Raw genomic sequence first — 19,366 nt, forward strand, 5'->3', positions numbered from 1 at the left:
AGCAGCAGCACTTATTTCTCTTTCCAACTACTGCATTGCAAATTTGGTAGTAGAACGATTCCTCCTTGCTTATCATGTTCATGATTTCTGAGACCACTTTCCTTGACCGTTCAATGACAGTCCCAAGGTAGGGAAAAACTGTTTAAGTCTATTTCATCGTTACAATACAGTTAGGCATCTTCCTGTACTCTTCCTACCTGTAGTAGTTGGCTTTTATTAGAGCCGAGAAGCATATCCTTTCTGTGTAGTTCTTCATTCCATCCTTTAATGTCTACTGCAACTTCTCTATGTATTTTGCAAGAATTCACTACTGGATGACAACTGGATATCCAAGGAGAGAGGGTGAGACCGGGTGAGGAGGTGACATATCTTGGTGTGAGGATAAGAAGAAGATTCGATGCCACTTCTCACCTGGTGTATGGCGTATCTAAAGGACAGGGTGACCCTGTCACTCAATGGATTAAGCAGGTTAAGGGGTGCATTTTGGGGCCTCAGATACCCTGCAACGATGACCATATATAAAGGTGTGATCTTGGGAATTCTGAGGTACGCATCCCCTGCGTGGAGCCAAAACCTCACGTAGACACAGAAGAGACTGGCCACCATACAGAGACTGGCTCTGCTGAGGGTCACGAAGACATACAGAACGGTGTCACATGAGGCGGTGCAGGTGCTGGCCGGAGCGATGCCCCTGGGCCTCACCCTCAGGGAAGATGTCCTTAAATATGAAGATAAGAGGTAGGGACTAGAAGCGTAGCCGGAGGAGCTCCGAGAGATGATCGGTAAGACTCCAAACTTATGGAAGAAAATACTGCGAGAGGACTAAATACAGGAGTGGAATAGACGTTGGGTAGCAAGCCAGATGGGCGCTTCTTTGAAAAAATTCTTCCCTACCGTCCTTTCTAGATTTAAGGCTAAATGGGTCCTCCCAGACTATTGGGTCTCACAGATCCTAACACGACACGGTGGGTTTCGGGGAAAGCTGCAGAGCTTTGGAAAGAACATCAACCCCCGGTGCCCAACGTGCGAAGTTCCTGAAACAGCAGAACACGTAATAGATTGCTCTGCCATGGAAGGACACCGAGCCAGGCTGTCGAGAAAGACCGGGATTTACGCCCTCGCCGAGTCGGACTTTTCCTGGTTGATGGAAGAAGAGAATTATCCCTTCTTCAGGGAGTTCATTTACGGGTGGAAGGAAGTGGTGGGCCCCACTAATTTCACGATGGGAAGGTCTTGACCGCCCAACATCGGCGAGCCACCAGAAGATGAGGAAGCTGACCCAGACTAAGACCAGGAGGGCTGGACCAGCCTGGCAACTGCAGGAGGCATCCTGACGGATGCAGTGGACAAGATGCAGCTCCTTCAGTAAGGCACTAAACCTAGCGCTGAGCTGCACCACAGTAAAAAATAAAAAAATGTAATAATTAAATAATTAATAAAAGAATAGAAAAAAAAAAAAAAAGAATTGGTGATCTTTGGGAGCAGTGGCATGCGCAAACCCCAGCGCACTAACCCACTGCTCCCGCGCCCCGTATGCCAGAGATGGCAAGGAAGGGGGATAAAAAAGGATCACAACTGGAAGAAGATTTCAGTGCCCTCAAAACGTCCTATCGGTTCGCCTTTTATAAACTGCTGCTATTACGTCCATGAATAGAATAAATGACAATGAAGGTGATGTCCATATTTATCCCTTTATCCCTATTCTTGAATTTTGGCAATATATTTCGGAGGGAGAATATGCGATCCAGTGTTTGTCGTCTAGTTCGTAAACCAGCTTGCTCCTGTCCTATGAGCGGTTCTACCAGAGTTCTCAAGGATAGACAGCTTATAGAGCAATTCGTATTGGACTTCAGTTGGATCATTCACCCTGATTGACTTTCTTGTGTAAGGGATTTATTAGATTATATCCCCAATTTTTAGGAATTCTCTTTCCATCCCAGGCTTTCCGAAATAGTATATAGAGAGATCGCATTAAATTCATCCTTCCATACTTCACAAAATCTGCAACTATATTATCTTGTTTTGGACGTTCCCCTTTTATCACATTTTCGATAGCTCGCTCTACTTCCTCCTCCTCTATTACCTCAACGAACACATTTTCATTTCAATGTTCTAAGTTCGCATAATCCATAATTTCATTTTTGAACTGCTTTTCATAGTGTCTCCTCCGTTTTAGAAACCAAATAAACAAACTAAAAGAATTGATCATTATAATTTGAATTTTCCACAACTGGAGAGAGGACTAAAATAACCGCTATGATGAAGCCTCAATAAAGAATTTGCACAATTAAGTTGACGGTCGATAATGGGTTTAATCTTTAATAAAATATAAATCGAATTCCGGATTTAATGATTTAATCTTTAAAAAATTTTTATTACCGTCTTACCACAAATTTTACTGTTTTTGGCGATTTACGTCTTCACGATTCGTCGGTTCGAAAAACAATGCAAAAAAAAATGTAATTCAAATTTGTCTTAAATTTTGATTTGCCATCATGATCCGTATAAAAATGTACCTCATTCCATTGGAGATTCCAGGGTTAGATGCGAGGGAGATGTTAGAAAATGAATAATAATCTCTAAACAAGTGTGACATGCCTAATGTAATGCTTTCATACACACAGTATGAAGCTAATGGGAATACACCTATGTACTGCGATACCCTATATACAATTTATTTTGAAGATATATTACTAACTATATAATTTTGTACTATACCTTCCAATAACTATACAATTACATATTCTAGACTTTACCTCATGCCCTTCGGTCTTACTATACGGTCTTGTAGTGCGAGGGTCTTCTATTTCAGGAACTTCTTCCTTTATTTTCCTACCCTTCTTTAATTGGGCTAGCTCCTGATTTATCGTCCTAACGAAGCAAGAATAAAATATAAAAATAAAAATATTATATATTACAGTAAAGGAAAGATATTCTAATAAAAGAAATTACGTATTTGGATTTTGCAGAATGAATTGGAAAATAAATGAAAGATAGATAAATTCTTATTTTACTAACGATATTTCGTCTATTTCTTTTTATTTTATTTTATTTAATGTGTAGATAGATTAAATACACAATAATTAATAGTGCTTCTGTGGAAGCCCACCCGTTGAAAATTGATTAAAATGAATTAACGAATGAGGAGAAAAAGAAAAACCGATGTCCTAACAGTGAATCAAAGGAAGAATAACTGCCTAAAACTCAAGTTAGGCCAACCTTCTACGCCATAACCCCTGATGAAGACCTGAAACTCAGGTCGAAACGTCGGCATAAAATAAATAAATATTGTTTTGTTTATTTATGTTGTTCTTTGCTGACCGCACCCCCCGACAAATTTCTCCAATCAATAATTAATAAACTAAAAATAATGAATGGAAAGGTACGATTGCTGCTAATATACATATCTAAAGGTATAAACGAAAATCTAAAGCATTAAATAAAGAAAATATATAAACCTTGCTTGAAACTTTTAATAGTTATTCTTCCAAAATTGGGTGGACATAAGGTGGTCGAAGACTGTTATTACACATAGTCACTATAAATTATTGAAAATCGAGCATTAACTTAATTACTGTACATAAATACACAATGAATACAAAAATAAAAGAGGTGATGAAGAGGTTTGCTATGAGAGCATCAGCCTTCTGGGATTGTTGGCAGAAATATTAACCATCTCTTCTAAGATAGTTGCCTTTTTAAATTTATTTTCAACAAACATTCTGAGATTATTAATATGGCAAACTGTAAGTTATAATAAGAAGAATGGAATCTAAAAAAGGTTCTTTTATATTCGTTTCCCTCATTATTCTTAGAGATAAATTGTGAAGAATAATTGTGCTCATTGAATCATACTTCTTTTTTATAGAAGATCCAACATATATCTATCTTATCCCTTCAAAGGTGTGGTTATGATCTTCTGATCAATGTAGATTTCAACTTAACAATGTTACCTACTTAATTATAGTATGTTCACTATTTTCTTTATTTTTTTTTCCTTGGGTCCCAAAAATATGGGGGAAGCCTCGACTCTCTCCTGTTCCTCCTTACCGACGCCCATGCATGAATGTAAACACAAATTTTATGTTTCATGTTGAAATATTGATAAATTAATTTAAGCTTATCGCGAGTTGTTCAAAATGTGTTGTGGACTCGGATATCAAGAGCATTTCTTTTATCATAACTATGCTATTGTCACAACTAGATAAGCGATCGTCAAGAATGCAAACAATGGAATCATTAGGGAATTCACAGTTATTTTCCTCTATATCTGTTATCCATTGCTACAACATGTTTGTGTTCAATAATCAAGATGAATTCATCACTTAAAATAATTAATAAGTATAATTTCAATTTAAATTAAAAGATATTGGAGTTCCAGTTATCTATGGAGAATAACTAACATCAAATTTACTTATTCTATATATTTTAAATACAGATGTTAATATCCATAAATATTTTTTTAGAGTATAAAAAAATAAAAGATGTTAATACAAAAAAAATTTAATTTTAATTTTTAATAATCATAATAATAACAATTGTTCTAAACAAATAGTTCTATTCAGCTACAAGATAAAAATAGGTGAGTATGTAACTTCATGTCACAGAATACATGAAGAGTGTTCAATAACAAGCCAGCGTTTTCATTTTTAGAAAATTATGATATATATAATAATATTATGATATATATAATATATAATTTGGGTATTGGAGTAAAATTTAGATACATTAATGTACTAAGGTACATGACATATACTTTCTGTTGGCTCTTTTCTCTTTATTTTAATTATTTTTTGCAAAAAAATAGGTCCTCATTCAGGTAGAATAAAAAAAATTGATCTATCGAAAATAAAAATGTTTTCCTTTACCTTATCTCTTGTCATGTTTTTCAGGTATAATAATTCTTAAAGCGCTTTGTTTTGTTAACACCTTTTTTATAACAAGGAATAAAGAAATGTTTTCAACTTTTAACAATTATTCTTTATAACTTATATTAACCATAAATAAATAAATAATAAAATAAAAAATATATTTAAAAAAAAACTAAATCTGTACCCCTACAACCCATGAAGGGTCAGGGGTGCAGAACGTTGTAAGGAAGTATTGTTACTAGACCAACAGTTGTGCAAGGTGATTTATTCGGAATCACTCTCCACCGCCAGATTTTTACCCTATGAAGTTAAAAGTTCTGTGACCCCAGAATTTATTGCAAAAGTGCATAAAAAGATCATGGAGTATCGTCGACTAAAAGTGCGTGAGATTGCTGAAGCTGTAAGGATGTCATCTGAACGGCTATATACCACATTTTTACCTAAGAATTGGGAATGAAAAAATTATCCGCAAGATGGGTGCCGCGGCTCTTGACATTGGATCATAAACGCACCAGATTGGAAATGTCTGAATAAAATCTTGCCCGTTTTCAGCGCAACCAACAAACATTTTTTGCGCCGGTGTGTGACTATAGATGAAACTTTGGTTCACTACTATACCCCAGAGACAAAACAGAAGTCAAAGCAGTGGAAACATGCTGAGTCACCACCACCGAAGAAAGCAAAGGCAGTATGTTGACAGACTCGATTGAGAACTACTAACTTACTGAGCGAAATCTTACGAGCTCCATCTTCAGACAGCAGGCTCAATCCGTTTTCCCTTTTCTCATTCCATTCTTACAATGCATGGAATGCAGTTCAAAAGATATCATCCATTATAGTTACTTACTGCCTATATATCAAACCCTAAAAACTCAGGGGGTTCATTAACACAAGAAAAAAAATCTTGTGTTAATGATTTTTATCCCTTTCCCTACATATTTGGGAGATTCTGTCAAGAATAACAACGTAGAAATATAAATCAAAAGAAGCTTATCAAGCACATTTTGAACTTGATGCATATTTAGCTCTAGTTTTTTTGATGAACCTGGATACTGGTAAGACGCAAAGGGCTCCCATATAACGTCAACAAGAAAGTATGTGAACCTCTACATAAAAATTTCTTAGTCATCTGAATCTCAGCATAACAATCCTTTTGGTTTGAGGAATATTTTTAAACTCGTAGAGATTCCTTGTCCATACTATAACACAAAATCGTGCCAATTTGTTTTAGGCTTTATGTTTCGAGATATTTTTTAATGACTAAAATTATTTTTAAAATAATATAAGTTTATATCAGAGACTCACATATACTCATCGAGAATCCAACCCCATTTCCCCATCCATGCCCAACTTGCCCGTTCTTCAGACTCTATGGCAGCTCGGAAGTTTTTAGCTCCTTCTACTGTTATACTGTAGATATCGGGGACACCCATGGTTTAAAAAATATCCGATCACTATAATTGAGACATGAAAAATGGATTCACCAAGCCTAAAATTCGGCGATAAGAAACATATGGTAATATTAAGTAACACATTGAAGCATTAAACTGTGACACATTAAAATTAGATTTTGTATGCGTAATTTTTGCATGTCGAAAATAAGCATCGATTCTAAATAAAATAAAAATAAATATAGATATGCATATTAGAATATATAATATAATTACATATTACATACCAATATTTCAGCAATAATTGAATGTAAATTAAATGTTTTGCAAAAATATTTATTGTGATATAGAAATATTTTAAAAAGGATAAACACCAGTAAAGGGTCGAAAAGACGAGTAAAAAAAAAAACATTTGAGGGTAATAATTGTTCTCGTTTACCACCATGTTAGTAAAAACATACAAGATATATATACATTTTTTTTTATCTACATATACATGTTACTTCCCAAAAGTTTTTATTTTTCTATTGCCAATTTTATTTAATAAAGTAAGTTAAACATAAAAAAATACTAAGTACGAGAATATTTTACAATCAAATGTAATTTAATGTGTTTATTTGTGAAGAACGATTGAGCTCTAGCCACAGCCTTGAACCGAGGGTTTATCGAATAGTAATTGTGTAAGATGAATCATTGTGTCAATAGGATAGGAAATACAGAGATAGTCCTTACTCAGTCTTGTGTAGGCAATAGGCCAAAATGCTGCGTTTTTCTGTTTTGTGTGTACTGTATTCCGTTCTTGTTGTTGTTCTGTCTTCAGATGTCAACCTCTTCGGGCAGGTAGAGAATGTCGTCGGCAAGACTAACAGCTACATGGCCCAGAACGGTCTCTCTGAACTATCAATACCGGAGTTCAAGGATAAAGGTTCTTTTCACGAACTCGAAGTCTATAACACCAAAGTAGGAAACTTTTCGTCGGCTAATGTCAAGGAAATTCCTTATATCAACACGACCGTAGTCGACGGTGCGACCTTGTACTTATTCGAAACCGTTCTTGCCCTTAATCCTCTTCAGATCAACTATGACTTTTCGTTAGCTTTCGAGAGTATCCACTTCCCAATGGGGGGGAGAGTAAACGTAGTTGCTCATAAGAACTCCTACCAAGTTCTGGGGTCTGTCCTCTTGATGCCTGATGGATCCTGCAAAGCTGTCCTAGAGAAATGCAAGTTCAAGGAAATGAAGGACTTCGAAGTGAACATCAGACCAAAGCAAATATCACTTTTAAAGCAAATCAAGAAGTATCTTCTCGACGTTATGGCACCTCACTATCTACCAAGGATCAACAACGGTCTTGAGAATCTTGTCCGAAAACTGGAATTCCAACAAGTATTTTCAAACATTGTGTGTAGTAATATACAAAAATGAAATATATTATTACTAATTAATGTAAACAAAACATACTGGAAATTTAGAACTACTTTATTCAACTTTAAATTAAAGTCATTTAAGTAACCTTGCACTTGAATCGATGTTTATTTTTTCATAGAAATGAGCCTTTCATTTGACAGGTTAATTAACTTAATAGAATTAGTCACTGTATTTTCAACTTTGTATTTGTTATATCGATTTTCTAACAATTTAGCATTAAATAAATGTGTCACAACAAAATATTAATTGCAATAAAAGTTATATTTTTCAACCTTTACTTTCGCGAAAGGAAAATGTAATGTAAAATATTATTTTAAGAGTCGAAAATGGAGTTAGTTATTTTGTCATTAATTTATTTTTATAAATTCAGAAATTTGTGGTACTCTATTTTTAACAGCTGAATAATGTTAGTAAACCAACTTTTTTGATATTTTGAAAATCAAATACATGCATCGCTTTTTTTTTTTAATTATTCAAAAAAACATGGCTGGTGGCAGGATAAATATTCATTTTACTTCGTTCTATTATAGTCAATGGAACAAACAAAGTCTGATAATGATATCATAAACGTCATGGGTGATAAGATTCCAAATTCTTATTGTAAATAAATAATAAATGGGATCTCATTTTTACAGAAAATAAATTTTAAGTGTTAATTTATTTTTAAAAAAATTATTCAAATATATAAATAAATAATTGTGACTAAAAATGATGACCTTAAGTAAATATTATTATTAAATATATATGTATCCCCCCAAACTGGAAGCTCATTATAATTATAAACAACTATGGTATTGTGTCGTTTACAGAAAATGTAAATTTTAAAGGAAATAAATGTTCATGAAAAACTTTTGCCTAAATATTTACGATTTTTTTTTTTAACCATTTATATATTTTATACTATATATTTTTTCTCATGACAAAGTCGTTGGTCGTTCGACCATTCGATGTCTTGCTGCCCAATATAAATTCTTAGACATCCATTCTCCTATGGTTGTATAGTACACATATAGGATCCTGAGCCAAGCCTATCTTGTGGATAGGGTCCTATATATAGGAGCTATAGATAATTGGTTTTTAAATAACATTATATTATTGTTACGTTTCTGAGTCATTTTTGTTTTACCTATCTCATCTATGAATTTCGTTTATTTATGTTGAATCTATGTTTATTATACATTTCTGGTATAATTAACATTATATGCAGGACAGGAAAGTAAGATATAACAAAAGGACGCCAAGGATCATTCAATCGAAAGTCAATGAATGTCCTTTTGGAATATTATTATTAAAAAATGATTAGGGGGTATCTAACATAGAAAAGCCATTTTTTAAAATTGAAAATCTGGGATTGTAATACCGATTTGACATGAGGAAATTGAAGTTTTTGAAGTAAATTGTATATTTTTTAGTTTCAGAATTTTTAATTTGCCCAAAACAAATTATAACCTTTTTGAAAACTGGACTAAGATTGTACAGTTTGCTCCTGATATCTTTGGATTACCACATTACAAAAATTTTATTATTACTATCTTAAAACATCAGCTTTAACACGGATATTTAAGTTAAAACATTTCTGATGATTGTAGTAAAATTAGATTATTTCATAAAAAAGTCCTATTTTATAAATCAATTAAAGGCCCTCCCCCCCAAAAAAAGTTGAGTAGATTGTTCCTGATTTCAATGGATCACCATATGACAAAATTTTTTTTACTATCATTTGTAATCAACACAACAAATTGCAGAGTTATATAAAATATTTTACAACTTTTAAATATTAAAACTTTGGCCCGAATATTTAAGTTTAAAAAATTATAATGATCGCAGTAAAAACTTATTTCGATTATTTCATAAAATGGTACATGTTTCAGAAATTAATGTTTATTTTAATTTTTTTTTAAATATTAAATTGGTATATGATGTGAGTATTTGAATTTTTGATTACAGAAACCAATCATTTTGGCTTATCTCCTTTTTCATGATAGGCGAAGATATGATCGTCAGCTATATTTGCATACAGCCTTTGTTATTTAGGGTTTGAAAAGATAATTTAACACACAATGTTTCATAAAAATATTCAATAAATAATTGACTTTTTAATATTTCTTAAATTAAAAAAAAAAATCTCACATATTTTCAATTGTAAATTGAATTGGATGATACGAGACAGTACGTTGTATTTTAATAAGCATACCTCTAATTTTTTCTTTAATTAATTATTTTACTGTAATAAATTTAATTTTTTTCATTTTATACTGTTTTGGTGGTCATGTCACAGGTAACCGTAGTTGAAATGAAGGAAAACGAGAGATGACAATAGAAGGCTGCCAAGGAATTTTGAGAAATTGAATATCGAAATGTTTTCGTTTTAACAATGTAGTTAATGTTCCACGAAGATAATCCAAAATTTTTTTTACCACGGAGATGAAATTACATAAATAATATATTATGTTACAGACTGATATTTTATAAACAAGATCGAATTAAATAGTATAAAATTTAATAATAACACCAACTTCAATAATCCAATTTACTACCTAACAGTTTATTTTAATTCCCCAACGTTTCGGCCCTTAGGCTATTATCAAGGAGACAACCTCAATCATTGACTATTCACAATTCATTTAAAACTATCTATATTTTGCGGGTTAATTGCCCATATCACATAACAAACCACACAAAAACTATTCTTTAAAAACTTTTTTTTTTTATCTTTATTACAAACCACATCAATAATACTAACAATAAAATGTAGGTATAATAACAGCAAGTTGGAGGAAGGTTTTATTGCTAGTATTATTGAAGTGGTCAGTGAAAAAGGAGAAAAATTGAGATGTGTGGTTTATTATATAACAAGGGAAATTAGCCAGCGAATGACAGGTTTAAATGAATTGTGACTAGACAATGACCAAGGTTGCCAAAGGGCCGAAACGTTGAAGGATTGAAAGAAACTGTTGAGAGTGAACTATTGTATTTGGTGTTATTATAAATATAAACCACTCTCGACAATTAATTAATAAATGGATACTAAATATTAGTTTAATGTTTTTAATCTTAGAGATAACTCCTACCTAAAATAAAGATTCAAGAACTTTAATCTCATTCATGATTGTATTAATAAACTGTGTATAGCTTATTTTAGCAACCATAAGAGTTAAATGAATATAAATTCAGTATTTAAAATATTAATATTAACGAAAAAACGGCATATATTAGGCATATTAAAGCGAGACTAAGCTAGGGAAACATACAAGCTCTTTTAAGACTGCTGTTAAGAATTAAGTGCTTTTGTGTTTGTTCTTAATTTTATATTTAATGGTTAAACTACATAGTTATTCCTCAACAATTAATTCATATACTTCTGATTAGGTAATGGAAAGGATGGAATTAATAAAAAGTTAACAAAATAAAAACAAGTATTTAGTTTGGTTTAATTTAAGTTAATTATTACATAAAGACTTGTTATAGTTCATTTGTCAACAAATAAAATTTAATATATAATTTGATAATTAAGGTTGATGTATCGTGTAAAATTATTTGCATCGTATAATTTTTTTTTTTATAAGTTAATACTTATAATGCAAAGGAACTTTAGAACATACAATTTCAGAAAACATTTTCCTAAAGTAATCAGTTGCTATGACCTCTCCAACTACACCATTCGTAGCCGGGATCAAACGTAGGGCGATAAAATCAAGCAAGAATTCACCGACCGGAACAATCTCTGGCAAATCCTCAGGCAGAATGTTGATCTGCAGCTTCCCAAACTCTTTGAGTTCGAAACTGTTCAGTTGAGCAGAGCATTTGTGAGCACCGCCCATGCGCAAAGTAACGTTCACGAACGCCAAGTTGTGTTCGGTCCAGACAGAACAGTTGCCGACCCTGGAGACTATATCTAAAATATCGATCCTGAAGTCGTAGAATATACCAAAATGGTCCAGACCCAGAGGAAGGCCAAGGTGGAAGGTCATAGAGCCGTCTGGGTGGTTCTGATAGGTAGCGTTAGGAGTTCCTCGGAGTTGGATGGTGGAAAAGTTGCCTAGTTGTCCATTCCTCAACTTGATTGGGTCATGCCAAGGGTGAAACCCGAAGTCGGGCAGCTTGAGCTGATCTTTGTGCTCTCGCGCGAGGTACTGATCCGCCTCATAAATAGCTTCTTGGATGAGTTCGACGATAGGATCATCCCCTAGAGGAAGGGAGTCGGCCAGAGAAGACACGAGGAGAACCGCATGCAGCACGAACATGGTGGATACTGAAGCCTACTAGTGGAACTATCTTTTATAAGATATGATTGATCAGCCCATAATGATGTTTACGTTGGATATACAGATGCCTCTTCTAGAGATAACCCAAATAGACCAATCTTTGCCCCAAATAGAACTTGAAACCTATCAATTCAACAATGGGGACTGTATCTCTTATTCATACAATATGCTTTTAGGTTCATTAAAATTAATCCAATAACAACAAACCAATGAATTGCTGTAATTTTTTTTCTGATATATTTTATTTATTTACCGTTGTATACAGTCTTTCCGCCAAGGTATAATACGCAGAGGATCAAGATTATTTAGGAAACCGAACCCACCCTCTTCAAAAAAAAAAAACTGGCCAACTGACAATGTCTCACATTACTACAACATTTTGTGATTTCAAACTTGAACTTAAAAATGTTTGTCTTTTAAAATGTACATATATACAACCTTTAAATCCCTAACGAATGATTCCAAACGAGACCGAAAAATAACTAATATTGTAGAATCTAAAAATAAAGATTTTAATGGTTATTATATTTCTTTGTGTATTTTAGTCCTCGAATTTGAATCGTTTCGGCCCGGTATCCGTTAGTTTTTATGTAGATTAAAAAACTTATCAATTATAGATAGAAATTTGAATTTTAAAAAACAGTTGCAGTACTGTGGGACAGTGCCAGCAGGTGAGTATTTTTGCAGGTACCGAAGGTGGTTCGGGCCGTAGAGTCACCTCAATATTCCGGGTATCATACCTCTTTTGAAGAACTATATTCACGTATGCTTTGAGATTTTATAGTAATTTTCGAAATTTAGTAACTATTATAAAAATGAGAATAAATCTTTGGGAGGAAGAGGTGATTTCTATAAGTAATTTTTAAATTTTAACACACTTACTTTCCTGACCCATGAAAATTATCCATAATCAAAATGATTCCCAAACCTCAAAAGCCGCCTGAATACCCATCCTCCTATCGTCCTATCGCTTTATTACCTATCATGGGCAAAATCCTTGAGAAACTCATCTTAAGACGCCTGTACCCTATCATTGATTCCAACCACATAATCCCAGTTCACCAGTTTGGTTTCCGAACATCCCACTCCATAGTCCAGCAATGCCATCGTGTGGTTGATGTTGCCTCGTCTTCATTGGAGCGCGGAATGTACTGCTCAGGAGGCTTTCTTGATGTAGAACAGGCTTTTGATCGAGTCTGGCACCCAGGACTGCTATACAAGATCCGTAAATTCCTACCCCCTACATACTTCCTCATTATCCGTTCTTATCTCTCCGACATATTATTTCAAGTAAATTACAACGGCGCTTATTCATCCCTATTCCGTCAGTCTGCTGGTGTACCTCAGGGTAGTATCCTTGGTCCTATCCTATATACAGTTTTCACAGCTGACATTCCAACCCATCCTAACACAATCCTCACCACGTATGCCGATGACACATGTCTATTGTCAGTGAACAATGATCCTTACATTGTATCCCAAACCCTCCAATCCCACATCACCACCTTTGAAGAATGGTGCCAAAACTGGAGGATTAAAATTAATTCCAATAAATCCCACCAAATCACATTTACCCTTCGACGTAAACCCATGACCTCTTGCCCTACAATATCCTTTAATAATACCCCACTTATTCCTGTCGAACAGATCCGTTACTTAGGGCTACATCTCGACAAACGACTGACATGGAATCCTCATACAAGACTAAGAAGACAAGAAACTGCTCGTAGATTCCGACTATTGCAACATTTACTAGACAAACAGTCTAAATTGCCAATCCATAACAGAAGACTGATCTACATGACTATTATAAGGCCTATTTGGACATACGGAGTTGAGCTTTGGGGCTCCAATAAACTATCAAATTCCTCCAGAATCCAATCCTTACAGTCCAAAATCCTTCGTAAAATCCTTAATGCTCCTTACTTTGTGTCAAATCAAGTCATCCATCAGCACCTCAATGTTCCATATGTTGCCGATTTGGCCAGAACCAGATACCGTTCCTTCCATAATAAACTTCTCAACCACCCAAATTCACTTGTTTCTAACCTGGCTTCTCCTTCATTACCTAATAATCCTCCTAGGCGTCTGAAAAGAAGATGGCCTCGAGATCTTCTCCTCTAGAAATGTTATTGGAGTTCTATCAACATGTTTTTATCATGTCACTATGTCACCTACAGCAAATTTACTTGTTGTATATATGTGTATCCAGTTGTAAATATCAATAAATAAATTATTAAAAAAAATTTAACCTATCCTCAAAAAATAAAAAAAACATAATTATGTTTTATTGAGCCAATTGAATCAAATACTTATAAGGTACTACTATTCATGAAATATTAGACGTAGAACATAATCTCTAACAGGAAACAGAAATTAAAACTTACTTAGACAAATACACTACATCTCAAGAGAAAACTTGTGCATAACCGTTTAATTTATATTTAAAATTCAGGATTTTTAAAATGAAATAACAACAAAACCTAGTCTCTCCCAAGTATTTTTTAAAAATTACTAAGAAAAAATCTACATTTTCAATTAGGAACAAAATTATGCAAAAATAAACAGATTTTTTTCTATTAGTCCAAATCATAAGTTTCCTCCATAAGCAAATCATTCAATACAAAAGAAAAATGTAAAACTCTTACAAAAGAAAAATGGAAAACTCTTACAAAATAATAAAGTATCCATGGAAAAAAATCTATTTATTCAAAAATATAATCATTACATAGCATAAAACTGGGCTAACTCAGAACAGGCGATGGTAGAAAATACATTTTGGAGACCAGATCCTGGAAGCACCGACTTAATTTCCTTGTTCAGAGTCGGTATTAAAAGGGGAGAAAGTAAATTTAAAATGGCCTCAGTTATCACATGTGGGATATTATCAGGCGTAATAGTGATCTTGAAATCCCCTAGGACGAGTACAGTGGCACTGATGAGTTTGCCTTCGCAAGTACCGTTAGTTTGGACGACAACAGAACCAGTGACATCCGCAGAGTTCTTCTGGACGGAGAGGCTGAAGTTACCTTTCTCTTTGACTACGAGTGCAGAAAAATCGAAGTCATAATGAAGAACAAATTCGGAGAGGCCGACCTTGATATCGAAAGTGTAGAGAGTGGAGCCATCACTGAGCGTGGTCTGGTTAACATTAGTGGCGTCTTGGACGTACAGGCTCGAAAAATCTCGGAATCCACCATTGGTAAGCTGTACTGGAGGCTTGGTTCCAATATTGGGAAGGTTGAGATCACTAAAACCGTGGCTGGACACGTAGGTGTCGACCTTGGCGATGATTGCTTTCACCTTGTCAACCAGTGGGTCATCTTCAAGAATGAAGGCCTTCGCGCCGAAGACAGCGAGGAAGAGGATGGAACACACTGACCACGTCAAAGCCATGACTGAAACTGAATCAGTGCTGGGATGGCGGCTGATTTATACAAATATCAGCAAGAAATATCAGCTATCTCCTCAAATAAAGTATGTCCTTAAAATTATAAACTTTATCGAAATGATGGATCATCTTATCAGGGAATAGAATAAAAAACATTTTCATAAGAATTAAACAAGCACTTAACTGTCGCTACTTATATAAAATTTCCAACAATTAATCAGGATAAAAAAAAATTTAGATAAAAATACAGTAGATTATTAACGAGTATTCTATGTCTATATCTCTGTTGAACTAACACTAAAACATTTTTATTTTTAAAAGATTCCTGTGACGTGAATTTAGTTTAATTTCATTATTACTAATAATAATTCTTCTACATGTGAGAAAATAAGTTTAATTTCCATCTTAAATGTGTACTTTTTAAATTTGTATGTGGCGTAAATGATCTACCTCGAACCGTTACGATCGCAAATAGTTAGCAATGAACAAATAATACTGATGATACTCATTGTTTAAACATCATATCCCTCTCTTATCGATATGTAGTATGTGTTTGACACGTCTGTAAATACGACCATGAGCTAGTCTGTCACAACACTCGAGGTCAGATAAAATTTAAAATATGTTTTCTCTTTTTTATACAATAAATCTTCATTCGCGTTGGAAATTGTGACATTATACAGATGTGGTCGCATTAGAAAAGTTAAAACATTCAATGTATCCGCCTATCGTAAGTTGGTTTAAGTCAAAATTAATCTTTAAAATGTATAAGTATATTTTATTTTATTTCTTTATTTCCTTTAACTCACCTTACTACACTTTATGTTACAATTTGATAATACTTGGATTTAATTATAACATTTAATATTGTTTTTACAGGAAACTACTAACCTGTAAGCAGTACAACTCGACAGGTGGTCGCCCTTATATTTTTCACTAAATTAACCTTATCAGCACAAAACTATATAAATGTTTTGACATAATTTGATGATACAGTTACACCTTGATGTTATATAAGTATTACACTTAAAAATTTAATTATTATTAATTTTTTGTTACTTAAAAGACTTACTGTAAGGTATTTTTGTTTTTAAGTCGTATTTCAAGCCATAAAACAATTTTATTCATATATATTACTAATTTCTTTGCCATAAAGCATTTTTGGTTTTTCTATTTAGAGACTCGATACCAGTGGCATAGCTGCGAGATAAGCGCTGAGATCTTTGAGTTCTATTGGGGTTTTCCAGGCAGAATGTAAGTACTGTGTATAGATGTGATTGTGTTCATATTTTGTTATCTTTATTTTAATTATTTACCTCAGTGTTTTCTTATTTTCTATTAGTTATTTTAGTTAGTACTTATTTATTTTATTCTATTTTTTATTTTTATTATTATTTATTAACTTTTTATTGTTAGTTAATATTTATATATGGTATGACTGTGTACTTATATCCCTAATACCTATTGCCCTTGAGAGTGGCAGAATGTATTGTTCTAATAAAAGTTATAATAAAAACAAGAGTTTAATTTAGTGTTCATATTTTGTTAACTTTATTTTAATTATTTACCTCAATATTTTCTATTAGTTATTTTAGTTAGTACTTATTTATTTTATTCTATTTTTTTATTATTTATTAACTTTTTTATTGTTAGGTAATATTTATATATGGTATGACTGTGTACTTATATTCCTAATACCTATTGCCCTTGAGAGTGGCAGAATATATTGTTCTAATAAAAGTTATAATAAAAACTAGAGTTCAAAATTTTATTTAAGAAAATTGGGGTTTGCCATTTTTAATACGTCATTAAAAGTGTGATGAATATCGAAAAGAGTTTAACTTCGGGTGGTAAAATACTGGTTCTTAGGGGATGATTTAGTATTATTGGATGAGGACAAAGAAACTATAGAAATAAATACAATCGCGTTAATAAACTCCACTTCCCTAGGTCTTGAACTAAATACGAATAAAACAAAATACATGGTTAGCAGTAGAAACACGAGCCATTTCGGTGATACAGATATAGGAGGAAATATGTTTGAAAAGGTAGTTTAAGTATTTAGGTTTTATAGGTTTAAGTATTTAGGTTCTACGGTAACTAGAAAAGACGAAATTGATCAGCAATTAAATGCTAGGTTGAAGGCAGTAAATGTTTGTTATTTTTCAATTTCGAAACTGCTTAGCTCGAACCTTCTATCAAAAAAGCTTAAAAATTAGAATTTACAAAACCATTATCCTTCCCACCGTTCTTTATGGAAGCGAGAAGTGGCCTTATATGCTAAGAGATGAAAAGCGCCTTAAGCTTTTTGAAATTAAAGTATTATGTAAAGTATTCAGACCGAAAAAGGATAAATTAACAAGAGAATTCAGAATACTGCACAACACTGAATTAAGGGACCTACACCCAATAAACATAATTCAAGTTATAGCATTGCGGCGTATAAGATGGACGTGTTAGGTTGTAGGGTTTAGTAACGAGCGGATCCCTAAAATGTTAATAAACACTGAACCGACAGGTAATCTTTCGAGGAGTAGACTGAAACGTAGATGGGAGGATTGCGTTAAAACTGATTTAGTAGAATTGGGTTTGGAGTGGCATCACTGGAAGGATATGTAGAGAGCGATTAGTGGTATTGGCATCGAACTTTCGGGTTTGTAAGGCCTTCATTGTTATTATTACAATTATCAGCTTGAAAAATAATTCTTTAATAAATTAATATTTTTTTCAATTCCAGAGACAGCTGCCCTCCTCTACCCCTTGCTGGGTACGTCCATGACCACTGCCTAAATTTTGTATTTATGACTACACACAAAGCAAACAGAAATGACCCTCGACAACACAGTAATGGTAGTACCAGTAGCTACCACTAAAAAAAAATCTCCAGAAAAAAAAGTTAAGAAAATTAAAGCTCAACTTTTCGAATTTGGACTAACATTAGCTTATAAAGAAGAAAAAACAGATCTTAATACCTTTACTTTAATTATGTATTCATTCTTTTGAAATGCATCGACTAATTAAAACAAAAATAATACAATGGCAAATAGTTAATTAGTTATTTCTGATAGAGTAATAGGTTTTAGTACTAACCCTACATAGTCGAAAAAAAAACCTCTGAAGCGTTGTAAATATAGCTTTCTTTTTTCGTTTCGTATTTGTAATCACAACTACACTTTAGATGTTGGCCAGCACATAGTTATAGGCCTTAGCATTGCCAAAAATAATTCTACTTTTATACAACTAATCACTACAGTTGTATTATTTACAGGAGTAAGAAATTAAACAATAGTGGAATCAAGGCTATGATTCGAGAGTGTAGCAGAAAAAAATATTTACAAGATTCACCATTATTATCTTGAAGCTTATCTTGCCTTTTGGGTTGTTTGTAGCAATGGATGTTACTTATACCTAGAGCATAATCTACTCCTATAAATTTCCAATGAAATTATATGAATTTTTACTTTCCTACAACTACTTGATACGGGAAATATTGTTTGTAGTCAGATTATATTTTCGATTTACAGTTTTCTAAAAACTGCATTTATAAAATACTAGCTGACCCGGCAATGTTTCGCTATTGTTGTATTTGGAGATGTATATAGATAGATTTAATGAACACTATTGAATTTTATTTAGTTAAAATTAAACATTTCAAAACACTCTATTATATGGCTTGATAACAAATTGAAGCAATACATGTGATAAGGAGTGAAACAGAAATTTTTATTATAAAATATCCTTGTTTTCTACTTGAGAATTCGAGGATTTCATTATCTTTAAACCTTCAAATTTTTATTGATTTTTTTTTTAATTTACACAACTTGATTATCCATGATAATGCCATAAATACATGTTTTTTCTTATTCCGCGGCAAGAGACGAATCGATTTGTGTGCAATAACCGTGAAAAAAACTCATACGTTCTAAGCTAGAAACCAAAAACACTCAATTTCGTTCATTCCTTTTTCTCTACTTGAGAATTCGAGGATTTCATTATCTTTAAACCTTCAAATTTTTGTTG

At 33.1% G+C, this 19,366-nt stretch overlaps 2 protein-coding genes and 1 long non-coding RNA gene across 3 annotated transcripts in view; 1 reads left to right on the plus strand and 2 right to left on the minus strand.

Moving 5' to 3' along the window:
- LOC106685663 (uncharacterized) overlaps positions 1–6,396 on the minus strand; it is a gene marked incomplete at its 3' end in the record, with an annotated part of 7,417 nt that extends 1,021 nt beyond the window's left edge. Inside the window, 2 exon segments of the mRNA XM_014428470.3 lie at positions 2,757–2,871; positions 6,177–6,396. Coding sequence (XP_014283956.3) covers positions 2,757–2,871; positions 6,177–6,304 — 243 coding nt within the window.
- An 8,245-nt stretch (positions 6,397–14,641) lies between these two features.
- Positions 14,642–15,380, minus strand: LOC106685659 (uncharacterized). The gene has a single exon (XM_014428464.3). It carries the CDS (start codon positions 15,349–15,351, stop codon positions 14,680–14,682), a length of 672 nt encoding a protein of 223 aa, XP_014283950.1. The 5' UTR covers positions 15,352–15,380; the 3' UTR covers positions 14,642–14,679.
- A 299-nt stretch (positions 15,381–15,679) lies between these two features.
- LOC136795995 (uncharacterized) lies at positions 15,680–16,601 on the plus strand. The gene is made up of 3 exons (XR_010843688.1): positions 15,680–16,076; positions 16,226–16,363; positions 16,525–16,601. It is a non-coding gene; the product is annotated as an uncharacterized lncRNA (long non-coding RNA).
- Positions 16,602–19,366: the final 2,765 nt, after the last annotated feature.

Source organism: Halyomorpha halys, unplaced genomic scaffold (assembly GCF_000696795.3).
Source record: "Halyomorpha halys isolate HHAL.00 unplaced genomic scaffold, Hhal_1.1 Scaffold723.1, whole genome shotgun sequence".
Classification (NCBI taxonomy): Eukaryota; Metazoa; Arthropoda; class Insecta; order Hemiptera; family Pentatomidae; genus Halyomorpha; species Halyomorpha halys.

Coding starts and splice junctions, on each gene's coding strand:
- LOC106685659 (XM_014428464.3), bottom strand. CDS start 15,351: ATGGCTTTGACGTGGTCAGTGTGTTCCATCCTCTTCCTCGCTGTCTTC.